The sequence below is a fragment of the Ruditapes philippinarum genome, unplaced genomic scaffold (assembly GCF_026571515.1).
Source record: "Ruditapes philippinarum isolate M1 unplaced genomic scaffold, ASM2657151v2 ctg1335_1_1_1_1, whole genome shotgun sequence".
NCBI classification, from domain to species: domain Eukaryota; kingdom Metazoa; phylum Mollusca; class Bivalvia; order Venerida; family Veneridae; genus Ruditapes; species Ruditapes philippinarum.
In genome coordinates, this window is record NW_026867067.1 from 26,594 (window position 1) to 40,343 (window position 13,750).

Consider the following 13,750-nt stretch of genomic DNA (forward strand, 5'->3'; position numbering starts at 1 on the left):
ACAACAAAAGAGCAGTAACTTCTTCACAACAATAAAGCAGTTACTTCTTTACAACAAAAGAGCAGTAACTTCTTTACAACAAAAGAGCAGTAACGTCTTTATAACAATAGAGCAGTAACATCTTTACAACAAAAGAGCAGTAACGTCTTTACAACGATAGGGCATTAACATCTTTACAACAATAGAGCAGTAACCTCTTTACAACAATACAGCAATAATATCTTTACAAAAATAGAGCAGTAACGTCTACAACAATAGAGCAGTAACGTCTCTGCAAAATTAGAGCAGTATTTTTTACAACAATAGAGCGGAAACATTTTTACAAAAACAGTTTGTGTAACTCTGTCAAAATACCCTTCAATGATTTTGCTTTCTGTAGCAACATTCAAAAGTATTTCCCAATATATGTTCTGCAGATGATGAATTGTATTTTAAAGGTAAATTATACATTAGAAAGGCATACAATTTTCCTTCTGTAGAAATGTTTCATAAAAGGGGTGGGGGTTATCACCTGAAAGATTTAGTGCTTAATGTTAAATGAATTTGTCATAAAAGTAGAAAATGTAACAAAGTTGTTTTAGACATCAAATACAAAATACTAATTATCTGTAAATGTAAAATTGCCATTAGCAAGAGAGAAGCAAAATAAAATTCAGGTAATATGCTAATGAGAAACTATCGACACTATAACAGGGGCAGGATCGGCTTACTTGTCAATCAGTCTGACTGGCTGTCAGATATTTGTTCGTACCAAAAACTTTAAAAGCTATCAACTTGAAACTTTATAGATTGGAAGATCCCATTCAGAAAATTGCAGTGCATAAGAACTACAACTCTTGCATAATTTTGGAGTTGTTGTCCTTTCTAATTTTCACAGATATACCTTAAGGTTGGATATTATCTTTAAAAGTATTAGGCGTATCAACTTGAAACTTTATGGCAAGATATATCTCATTGAGAGGTGAGCTGTGCCTAAGAACCTTACCTGTATGTGTCTTCCATATTAATGGAGTTATTGCCCTTTTGTACGTGTTTGTCATATGCCAAAGCTTGTGTTTGGTATTGGATTTATGAACTTGAAATTTACAGAGGTTAAGAGATATAGATGTCATTGAGGGGCGAACATGGCCGATGGTTATCAACGGTCCCTGACTTTAAGCCACATGCCCATCACGCTTTTGGTTCGAAGCCCGACAGAGACTTTGGATTATTCATGTAAGGAAGCTGCAGAACGTGAGTGATTTCTACTGAAAAATGCACGGATATGCAAATGAGGTTTTCCTCCACCAACAACGTTGGAAAGTCACCATATGACATATACTGTTTTGGTTCAACGTGAAACCTAACCCAAAACAAACAAAATAAAGTTTCCTTTTAAAAGGAAAGGCTTGCTCAGTTGTGCCATCATCCCTTCCCTTTAAAATTGTTTGTTTTGTTTTTTCAATTTATTATCACATTTTTTTTTTGAATTACGGTATTTGTATATCATAAAGGGTTTATTTAGTTTTTTTTTCTCGAAGTTTCACTTTTAAAGGGATAGGTAGGGTAAGCCCAAGACTGGACGAGCACCTGTGCCCATTTGTTTGAGCACCAGTGTTATGCGTGCAAATTTGGACCAAATAGGGACCAGAAGTCCACTGATTATAACTGAACGGGAACATGCCTACGATAACAGTAGTAACTTTTTTTTGTAAAAACGAATATTTTTTGTCAAAAACGATTCGAAATCTATTCTATATTGTATAGAACTATTAAGAAACTAATCAATCGTAAAAATACTAACATTGGCTCTCACGTGGAGATCAATCTATCATACTGAAGGGAAACAAGTGTGCACATTTCATTTCCACTTTTTTCGCAGAGAGAGTCATTCGTTTTGGCAGTTGCTAATTTCATTTATATAGCAGCTTTAGAGACAAGTAAATGCACTAAAAGGCTTCGTTACGTGGTACCATAAGCATGAATCAACTATGTTACACCTAAAACATCTATGATCACAGATATACCGACAACACATCATCACGTGGTAAGGTTAATGATATGCATGGGCTATATTTAGATTACCTCACCAAGACGTTTAAACTCTGTCAGTAGATCTAAACATAACTTGATCATGCACTAATATTCTGCGTGATTCGGTCACGATCTTTTGGTAAGCAGGACCGTCCTTTGGAGACGGAATACTACTACAGTAACCATTCTCTATTGTATAAAACTAATAAAGACAAAAACCAATTATAAAAGAAACTAACTTTTGCGTCTTGAAAAAGAATTGGAACGGAATCAAGTTGAAATAGAAATATTTATATAAACAAATTGGGATTACCAAGGTAACTAAAATAGCTTAGATTTCCGTAATATTACTTCGTCTGATTCCGCAGTATGACGGAATCGCCCGAATTATCACGATTGCAATCGGAACTACCTCGGCTATTATCATTAATCCTAAGAGTGACGGAAAGGGCCGAAAAGTTGCGATTGGCACGATTGCAGCTAGTTTCCCGTTCAATCATGCACTAACAAATGCAGGAAACCACCTAACCGGAACAACTTTTCCAAAACAAATGGCTTGTGTAGTGCCTAAGAACCTAACTTTTGAATCATTTTAGAGTTAATGCCATATATAGTATACAGCATACTTTAATTTTGTTCAGAGCATAACTTAAAAAGAATTACTGGTATAAGATAAACGTCATATATGAACAGACAGATGATCTTCACCCTGGGTATTTTACTTAAATACTGGAGCTTAGATATTTGGCATGAAGCATTACATAGTCCACCTCTGCAATAGTTAGTATGCCCCTACTTCAAAGAAGATGTGGATATATTGCTTTGCATTTGTCTGTCTGTCGGTTGATCCGTAGACCAAATGGTTTCCGAGCGATAACTAAAGTACACTTAGGCCTGGGAACTTCAACTTGGTATGATGACTGGTCATGACAAGTAGATGACCCCTCTTTGGGGTCAAGGGGTCAAAGGTCACATTGACCTTTTGAATAAAAAGGGTTTCCGATCAATAACTAAAGAACGCTTAGGCCTAGGAACTCAAAACTTGGTACGATGATTGCTCATGACCTGTATATTTTTTGAGTCGAGAGATCAAAGGTCAAGGTCATATTTATCTTGGAAAAAAAGGCTGACAATCAATTACTGGACAACCAATGAGCTATTGGCCCTTAAACTTCGTAGGTGCATTGGTCTGAGGTGCATTGCCAGTAGATGACCCCTATTGATTTGGGGTCAGGGCTCAGTGTCATATTGACCATGTATTTAAAGATGGTTTCTGACCAATAACTCAACAATTCAAGTTGCCTAGCTTGATATTTTTATATTCAACTAAAATGCTTTTCGTATACACATGTGAAGGTCTTATGTAATTTAACAACTTGGCTGTCATTAATGAGGCCTACATGATTCATAAAATTTATGCATATATTATTTGATAAGATTTGTAATAATGTTGTCATAAAATTGCTGCACACATCTTAGGCGGTCACAATATTTTATTACCTAGTGACTAGTCATGACCAGTAGATAACCCTTATTGATGTTTTGTTCACAAGGTCAAAAGTCAGTCATAATAACCTGTTCACATGACTAATTGGCTGCCGAAAGGGGACATACATGTTTTACAAACATATATTGTTGAGATTTAACCAATGCGGTCAAATAAGACCTGCTTAGGGAAATTTCGTATGAAATAGACTTCAAAACTATTCTCGTATATTACCATACCCAGATTTTACATATTTGGCTTAGAACATCACCTCCAAGTCTCTGTAACTTGTATAAATAATTATATACACACCTTGGGAAACACTGTTTCTACATTGACTTATTTGATAAAATGTATATCAATTCCTCTGAAAAAACGTGTGGTATGCCCGAAAGCATACCTATTTGGCAGGTACGTAGAATAGCCTATAGTGGACCTCTGCAAAAGTTATGTAAATCCTGGCCCTTCGGTCAAAAATGGCGATGCCTCACTTTGACCACATACTTGTGACTGTACTGGACAATAATGACCATATTTATCAATTGATCTCTCAGTTTAGCGATCAAGGGCCATCATGGTCGTCTTGTTTTAATTTTGCATTATTAAAGTACATTATCTTTAAAACTTAATTGCAAAGGAAAGACGAATTTAGTTAGAGAAATGCTGCTGACTTTCCTTAAATTTTGGATAAATTCATATAATAAATATGAAACACTCAAATTACAACAAATAATAATCAACTTTCAAGGTTTTATTGAGAGAAATAAAAGAAAAAATAATCTGAGACGCATACAAACGATATATTTCACAAGCTAAAACAACAGTCTGAGGTGAATGCAAAATATATACTTTTCAAATTAAAACTACATTGTTAGATCCATACAAACGATATACATTGTGTTTACAAACTAAATCTACAATCTGAGATACATACAAAAGATATTTTGTTTGTTTGTTTGATTGGGTTTTACGTCACAGCGACACATTGTCGATCATATGGCGACGTTCTAGCTTAATTTGTGGAGGAAGACATCAGGAGCGCCCTTCCGTGCATTATTTCAGGCACGAACGGGCACCTTACTAGAACCACTGACGTTCCGTCAGTAAGCTGGATAGCTTCCTCACATAAAAGAATCCAAAGTCCCTGTTGGTATTCGAACCCATAGCGGTGAGGGGCCGAGTGGTTTTAAGTCAACGACCTTAACCACTTGGCCACGGAAGTATATACAAAAGATGAAAAATAATTTCCAAACTAAAACTTCAATCTGAGGTGCAAACAAAAGATATATTATATATATAATTAACAAACTGAACTTACATTCTGAGGTCCATACAAAAGATATTATGTTGAAACTTAAACTGCAATCTGAGGCGCATACAAAAGATATAATTTAACCAGTCTAAGGTCCATACAAGAGAATAAAATATAAGGTAAACCTATATTCTTATGTTCATACAAAAGATTTAATATTTATAAAGTTAAACTACATTCTTATGTCCATACAAAAGAGCCAATATTTATAAAGTAAAACTACATTCTTATGTCCATACAAAATATCTAATATCTATAAAGTAAACTACATTCACAATATACAATGTACGTTTATAAGCATTTCTATAAATTGATTATATTATAAAGAAGAAAAACATGTAATAAAAAAGGATTTCTAGCAAATATATGAAATATTTACAGGAAACTTTGAATAGTTCGGAAGATGAGTTTAGCTGCCATTACTATTAACGGTTTGCGCTGTAGTTACATCATTATACGTCATGTTTTTGTGTTGTTTTTTATGGTACCGAATTTAAATTTAATCTTCATTATAACATCAACAGACCTTGCATGGTCAATGATTGTCTTTAAAAATAAACTGGCTGATTTGCAAACAGACACAAGGAGATAAATGTATACTTGCACCTTGATTTTCCACAGTAATTGTTTATTCTATGAAATTTGTACATTCCGTTACATTAAGAACTGTCTGGTGTTTTCTACGCCATTGACATTTTCAGTGCTTCATCGGTTGCCAGAAGATGTTTAAACTCGGAGCGAAAGGTTTCGTATGATGCTGGCAACTTCATCCTGCGTGAACACGTGTGAACCAGCGGTAATATCAGATAAGTGCCGTCTAGTGTAATCTCAATATATGTCTTCCTTTGCGGTACAGATTTTCTTCCTGTTACAAATTTTTAAGGAACGTCTCCATCTCTTGTGTCGTCATTTCTTTCAACAGGTCTTTTAGAAAACCGAAAAACCCTATGTGATCTGCAGTAATCAAGGGCCTTGATGTGTTTTCAAGCGGGCGATAACTCTTTCTGGTGTTGGTTTTTTTTTAGTGCACAGGGAAAAAGAACGCCTTTTAATGTCTTCAAATAGACATTCGACCAAAATCGTTCCAGTGGTGCGACTGCGGTATCCCTGAACCTCATTTTGTCTAGTAATGGTTTTGGACGTTATACATAAACACATGGCGTGCCAATTGGGGTCACGTGATACCTAAAATTTCGGCTGTTATTTTTAATTGCATATTCGTATTCTCTCAAATATGGTCATAAGTTCGTCTGCTTGATCAGAAGTTAAACTACCGTAATTGTTTATTGCCGTGGTAACCAAATTACGATCATGGCTGTCCAGAAAGTACAGGAAATCTTCAAATAGATTCTCAGCCGAAACATCCGTTGTTTCATAGATCATTGCAATAATCGTGCTTTTACACATATGTATCGGAAATTCTTTCATAACAGCAATGGAATGGGATAGTATCCTGCCAAGAACTTGATACTTTGAATCGTCTGTGAATCGTTGAGGGGGGAGATACGGCACCACTGCCTCGTAACCAATGAAGAATTCCTCTTGAGCTTGGTACCAAAATGTTGTAAACATATCGTTAGTGACACCACCACAGTCCATGCTTTCCTCGCCAATAAACTTCACAGTAATGCGAGACGTTGCCAGATCTTCTTCAGAATAATAACCTATAAGATTCTCTAATATAGTTTCTCTTGACACCCGAAGTGGTATGACAGCACTGCTTAACTGTTTTTGGTGACTGGTTAGCACTGAAAGTTAGAAAACATAACTTTCAATATCTGTTAAAAAGTCGTGTACTGAAAGTGCTAAGCTATAGATGGCAGTTTTATTTAAAATTATTGTTGACCTTTCATGCAATACTTCAATGGTTCTTTCTATTTAATATGTCATGGTTAATCGCAAATTATTTGCATGTTTAAGAAATATTATCTACGGAAAGCCTTTCTACCATGTTTACTGCTAAATGCGGAATATCAATTGCTGAATGCATAAAGCCGAGTGCTGAAAACGAAATGTCAATAGCTAAATACATAAAGCCAACTGCTAAAAATGAAATGTCAATTGGTAAATGCATAAAGCTACTTGCTGGAAGCAAAATGCCATTAGCTAAATACACAAAGCCTCTGCTGAATGTAAAATGTCAATTGCTAATTGCATTAAATGCTTAATGCGAAATGTCAATTGTTGATTACATTAAATGCTTAATGCGAAATGTCCATTACTAAATACATAAAGCCAGCTGCTAAATGCGAAATAACAAACTTGTGCTAAATGCATAAAGCGACTGCTGAATGCGAAATGTCAATTGCTAATTGCATAAACTAATAAATGCAAAAAAACGAATGCTGAATGCAAAATATCAATTGCTACAATTATAAATTCAAGCTGAAAATTATAAATATTATTTATTTACAATCGGAGAGGTATTTTGTTTGTTTATAGAAGTACTGTATATTGTAACCACAAATCAACATGATGTCTACACTTTTCAAAAACACACATTGAAAAAGTGATTTTTAAACGAATACTTCGTCAAGTGACAGCCGGAAAGAATATTTACAGAACCCAAATTCCACTTAAGGCAGAGAAGTGAAAAAATAATTAGTGGTATATAAGTTTGTTTATAATTAAACCTTGGTAGTTTTGAAGAGGAAGATGAGAAAACTACCGCCAAGGCTGTACAGATATTCGAGTGAATTTTAGTACATGATACGTTTTAGTTCCGGAAAAAAAAATGATGAAAGGAATGGATAAAGAATAAGCAGTTAAAAAGTAGATGAATTCTACAAAAAAATAATGAAAAATTTGGAGATTTACAATCCCAAAATGAACTTGAGACACAGTCAGCCAATCAATTAATGATAGTCTTTCAATGAAAAATGTATCATTCATATTTATGCAGTAGAACTAATTTTGTTATTCATTTTGGATTTTGTACTAGTAAGAAAGATTATTTGATTTCTGAATGTGCCATACAACGCGCGTGATTTCAACAATAAAAATAGAGCCTATATGATCTGTCAACATTTATTCCAAACAAGACCATTTGCTACACTCATTGAAATAATTCCTTTCTGACATTTGAATGAATTGTATATGTAGCTCTACTAACTCAAGGTTAAGGTTGAGGTTCTTGTTATTCTTCTAAGCAGGATAGTTTCAGTACGAGGTATAGAGCTCCGTAATATAGCAAGAGGGTCATAATGGCTCTGAAATCGCTAACCTGAATATACAATTCTCCATGATGCGGTGATGACATTTTCAGGGTATTAAGTTTACATATGTCTCTAAGTTTGTCCCAATTAATATATTACGAAATGTATAGTAGAAATCTCGTCATCACTTGAGAACCTTAACTACATTCACTGATACGTTTTTTATTTGGCCGAACTGATCAATTTTATTTTTTTTGGCCAGAAGCAATAATTTAACGTTTACAATAGGCGCGCTCGTGACTAACGGTAGTCTACCCCTAATGCAATCGGAACGTCCTCGGCTATTATCTATAATAACCTTGGAATCAATACGGAGTGATAGTCTGGATTACCTGCCCTATTCTCTCCGTTCAGTAGAACTAAATTTTATAGAACGACGGGAACCAGATTATACGGAGTGAGAATAGTTTCAGATGTAAACATAATGTAAAACGGATGTACTCGTACATATAATTGACATTCAAAAGAAAATTAAGTCTGTTTCGGTACCATTATGATTAAAAATATGTCTGACAACCATTTTAATTTGCATATGCTCACTGATGTACAATTTTAAACAAATGCGACTAAATGTCAACAGGTTGACATTTTGTACTTTCGGTTTCTACAACCATAATAATAAATGCACTAAACTTTTAAGAAAAGTAAAAATATTCAAGATAAGATCCAAGTTATATTTTATATGTCATGTGCGGTTGACATTGATTTTGCAGTATTTTATCACCATATGTCTACTGCGTTACTACCGCAGTAAGGGCTGTTTTTTGCATTATGTTGACCCCTTTTGGTAATTTTCGTGGATTGTAAGTGCCGATTGCAATATGTAAATTACTTTATTTTGTTCACCTCACGTTATTTTGCTTTTAAATACATTGCCAAAATTTTATGAAAATTAACATGAATCTGGAGGTGTGCTGTTTTAATCGCTATAGAGATAAATTTCCTTCCATATTTATAGGAAATATTGATTTTGAGCAATTATTCTTGAAATTTAAACTTTTTATTGAGACTTAAATCAAGCACCAGTGATTTAAAAGTTGCTGAATAGAAGTTCGTAGATGCAGACAGATAACAGTATTTACGAAACAGCATGTTAATTGCAAACCACAATACAATTTTAACATTTTACAAGTGTTTATCAATATATCTCTATATCATACATTAATTACGTGACTAAGAATGACGCACTTAACAGAAAGAAACCTTACAATTATTGCATAAATAATCTTCCATTAGTTTTTACGTTTTGTAAGTTTTGAAATATTGTATTTAGAATTAAGACACACCAAGTTTGCTGACCAGGACACACGATACATACATGACTCGACTTCTTTTCAGTATAGTTAAATGTCCATCATTTGCTTCTTCTACTCGCGAAGCGCCCCTTCGGCCACCTCGAACAGAATCAGGACTGCTGGGTAGTTGCGATTGTTCCGGCTTCGTTTTCATTTTGGGATAAAAGGGCTTACAGTGTTTGTTCCTGCTAAATAGCCATTATGTTTATTTTTCTAAAACGAATATAATTCTACATCGTATCATAGTTTTAGAGACAGTTCTATTGAAAATGTGTCTTAGAGTTAAAAATAGTATACCTATAAACGCACTGGTTCAAGTGTAGGTATAAGTTATCCGACTCAATGTACCGCACTGACTGCTGTGGATTAACATACAAACCATGCTCGTTGAATGGCTACAATTTTCTGGGGTTTACTTTATTATGACGACAAGGAAAGGGATAATGATTCAGAATGCTCTTACATTGGTTCACTTATTCTGGACATTCATTTTTGTGACGACAGGGAAAGTGTTTTTAAAATATTTTTTTTACCTATGATACAAAAGAGATAGATTATAAAAAAATTGGCAATCTGATTTGTATACTCGGGTAGAATACAATCTAATAGCCCTCAATGTTTATATGATCTTTCTATTACTTAAAGAACTGATTTGTCCTCCTAGATCGTAAATTTAACAACCGGGTAGTATGGAGAAAAAGGGGAAAAAAATTAAAACCAAAATTATTACATCTTTTAGGAAAAAAGGAACCGCATTTTAATTTTAGAAAAAAGCCCAATTTTTATTGTTTGAGGGCAATTTTCTGGTTTTAATGTTTGCTTATGGGGGTTGTAATATCCCTTGGCTTGTCAAAGTATCCTTTTTTAAGGGGGAGGGGACCCAAAAATGAACAATTTTTTATTTCAGTTTTCCCCGGGCCCCGAAAAAACCCACAAAATTTTCCCAAAATATTTCCCCTTAAAAATGGTTTCCCCAGGCAGATTAAACCCCCAAAATTTTTTCCCCCAGCATTTTAAAATTCCAATTTTTTTTATTTTTTTTGAACATTTAAAAATTGAAGGGAAAAAAAAATTAAGGTCCCTTTAAAAAAAATGAACCTTGGACCATTTTTAGGAAACCCTTCGAGAACCGAAAAACGGGGGTTTCGGGCGAAGGGAAAATGCTTTTATGTCCACTCCTTGTCTTTTTTTATAATACCGTAAAAATTGACCAGTTTTAAAAGAGTCGGATTGGGTTCAATTGATAATATATATTTCTTGAGGCCATATACTCGGATAATACTAAAAGATATTTAGATGTAGCAGAAACGTTTTTAATAACCGTTACACAATCGAAAATATGCGCCGGAATCTGCGGTCCCGTTCTCGAGTTCCTATGGCTCGAATCTGGAGTTACGGCCTTCTCTTAACTTGTAGTGTATTTCTTAAGGGGGTCATATTTTAGTGTGTGTTTTTTTTTTTTTTTTTTTTGACAGTTTTTTTATCAATCTGGTCATATTTTCTTCCCAGGTCCGATACTCGTGCCTGTGGTATCGGCTGGATATAACGTTCACGGTTTATTGTTTACACGTGTTGACATGTATAAGCGGCATTTTAACGGGCGTATTCGTGTTTTTATTTGCTAACATGGGGAAAACAGACACTTTAGTAATATGGTCCAACTGATTTTGCCTTACTGAAAAAAGGAATATTAAAACATGATCCATAGATAAATATTTTAGCGACTCATCTGGTATTCATTACTAGGAAATGTGAACGTTTTCCATGTATTGAGTGACAAAAGAGAGTACTAGAAAAATTAAAACAAAAATCAAGCATATCAAGGGGAATAACTTACGCCGAACGTTGCGGTTAATGCAGATTTCACTCCTTTTCTTTTTCAATATACCGTAAATTTGACTGATATTTAAATTAGCAGATTATATTAAATTAAGATAAGATAATTAAAGACCACACGCTCGCATAATATGAAAAGAAATTCAAAGGTCGGACGAACAATATGTAAAGTCTGTACGGATTCGGATTTATGCGCCGCAATAGGCGGTCCTAACTCAGAGTTCCTATGTGACTGACAGCAATTTATAATTATCCCCACCCAGCCAAACTTACACCTGAAATAATAGTCTTTAAAACATAGACCTGGAAGTGTATTTTCAAATGGTTAATCATTTTACATTGAGAGCTTTATTGTTATATAAATTTTGGCCTACTTTCACTTAGGACCAACTTAGTGAAAACAAACACGGCTGACAAAGCGGAATCACCTTAAGCTAGGCTAAGAGACAGATTCTTTGCACTCCAGCAAGATGTTACCGGCGTGAATCTAATAATATCCTTCCAGAGGGGATGGTATCAGCGCTCAGCTGCAACGAGCCATCAGCTTCGTCCAAGCTTTATTTATTAGAGAGGGGTCACGATTTTTTTTCGGGGCCCTCTTTTGTTTCTGTTTTGCTATAAAAGGTGCCATATCGCTATTTTGCGGCGTCAACAAAGTATTAACATAAAATAGTAATATAAGCGCGGTTTAATATGTATGAATATAGGACTGCTGGAAAGATTTGCTGTTTTCTGTTTTGATATAACATTTGTGCTGATTTTTGAACGCAATGGATAAATAATTTGTGCTGATAAAAAGATATTAAATAATTTGTGCTGATAAATAATTTGTGCTTCTCAATTTGTGCTGATGTTAACAGAAACTGTTTTGCTTGTACAGATCTATAGTTGTATGCTTTATGGAGGATTCACGCCGATAATTTCGCCAAATATAGGGTTATAAGAAAAATAAGATGTTTAATGTAAATAATATGATAAAGATTGATTGCTTTGGTGTTTGTGTAATGTCTTTATCCTTTTTACATTAATATGTACGATGACTAGAGATAGAACAGTGATAATTGCAGTAAAACAAACAATATATTTACGCCTTACAGACAGGGAGAAGGCGGGAAAAACTCCCCAAATATTGGTCAAGTCTATTTCACTATATCCCGTCTTACTCAGCTGTCAGTTATTTTAGCTAACAAACAATGTAATCTTATTACAAAATGTATTACGTAACATGAAATGGAAGTTGTGCACATATTCTTTCTCATAAACAAAAATCTTTATTGATACCAAAACAAAAAACACTTGAACTCAACTGTATCAAAGTTTGGTGAATATGTCAATTACTAATTTGAGAATAAAGTTCTTTGAATTATCGAGCACTGCCTATAACTACGGTGACACAGAGGTGACATGTTTGTGTTTTATTTATCTCGTGCGCTCAACTTAATTATCTCGTGCACACGACTTAGTAACTTGAGGCCACGACATAGTATCTCGTGCGCACCACTTAATTATCTCCTGCGCACTACTTAGTTACTCGTGCGCACGACATAGTATCTCCTGGGCACGAGATAAAAATGCACAAATGTCACCTCTGCGCCACCGTATATAACACCTATATAAAAGTTTGGTTAATCTATCAAAATCTTTATAGTACTTAGATAACACTACCTGTACTCTGCCCGCCGTGTAACTCATATTTCTGTCTGGACTCCTCCATTGCAATTTGTTCCAATGCTTGTTGCACTTCGTCCGAACGAAAATCTCGCTCAGAGGGTACTTATGGTCAAAAAGAGAAAATATATCAAACGGTTATAAAAGTGGCTACGCCTTATTTTTATTTAATTGCTTAAACGGTCATTTATATTAGTTTCTGTAGTCATTTATTGTAGTTTCTTCGGTCATATACCTACATAAAATTTTGCGTAATTTAAAATTGTTTCTGTGGTCATTTAAAAAAGTACGTTTGGTCATTTATGAAGTTTCTGTGCTAAATTATACTATTCTTAGCGCCATTTATAAAAAAAAACATTTGCGTCATCTATAATCGTTATACAGGTCATTTTTAATAGTAACTGTGGTCATCTTAAAATACTGTCGGATTATTTATACATATAATACTTTCTGCAGCTATATTAAAATTTTGCGTCATTTTTAATTGTTTCAGTCATTTATGATGGTTTCTGTGGTCATTTAAAAGATATTTCGTCATGTATAACTTTTTTTGCGTAATTTATAAACAAAGTGCGTCAATTCATAAAAGTTCAAATGGTCATTTTTTGTATTTTCTGATCGCAGATGAGGAAAAACAATGCTGACATTCAATCTCAGAAACAGCGCCTTTCAACAATCCTAACAACAAAAAGAAGTTCTCAAAACAGCTTAAAACTAGCAATGTAAAAGAAAGAAATATTTTTATTTTGTTACAAGTATCCAGCGAATTATAACCGATCAAAGTTTAAAAGTAGCTTTGGCTTATAGAATTGTCAATAAATGCACAATCACAAATGTCATAATATTAGTGTTTATTAGAAATTCAGTCCATACTTCAATGATTGACAAAAAGCGTTTTACCGTTTGCGAAAATTTTTCTACTGTT

The 13,750-nt window shown here is 34.2% G+C and overlaps 2 protein-coding genes across 2 annotated transcripts in view; both read right to left on the reverse strand.

The window, feature by feature from the left end:
• Window positions 1–6,017: 6,017 nt before the first annotated feature.
• On the reverse strand, window positions 6,018–9,354 carry LOC132734700 (uncharacterized). The gene is made up of 2 exons (XM_060721489.1): window positions 9,345–9,354; window positions 6,018–6,559 (listed from the first exon to the last, which is right to left on the reverse strand). Exon 2 carries the CDS (start codon window positions 6,408–6,410, stop codon window positions 6,018–6,020), a length of 393 nt encoding a protein of 130 aa, XP_060577472.1. The 5' UTR covers window positions 6,411–6,559; window positions 9,345–9,354.
• A 1,485-nt stretch (window positions 9,355–10,839) lies between these two features.
• The window catches only part of LOC132734712 (uncharacterized), a 37,039-nt gene continuing 34,128 nt past the window's right edge, over window positions 10,840–13,750 (reverse strand). Inside the window, exon 8 of the mRNA XM_060721506.1 lies at window positions 10,840–12,930. Within this exon, the coding sequence (XP_060577489.1) occupies window positions 12,809–12,930 (122 nt within the window). The 3' untranslated portion in view covers window positions 10,840–12,808. The remainder of the gene's footprint in view (window positions 12,931–13,750) is intronic.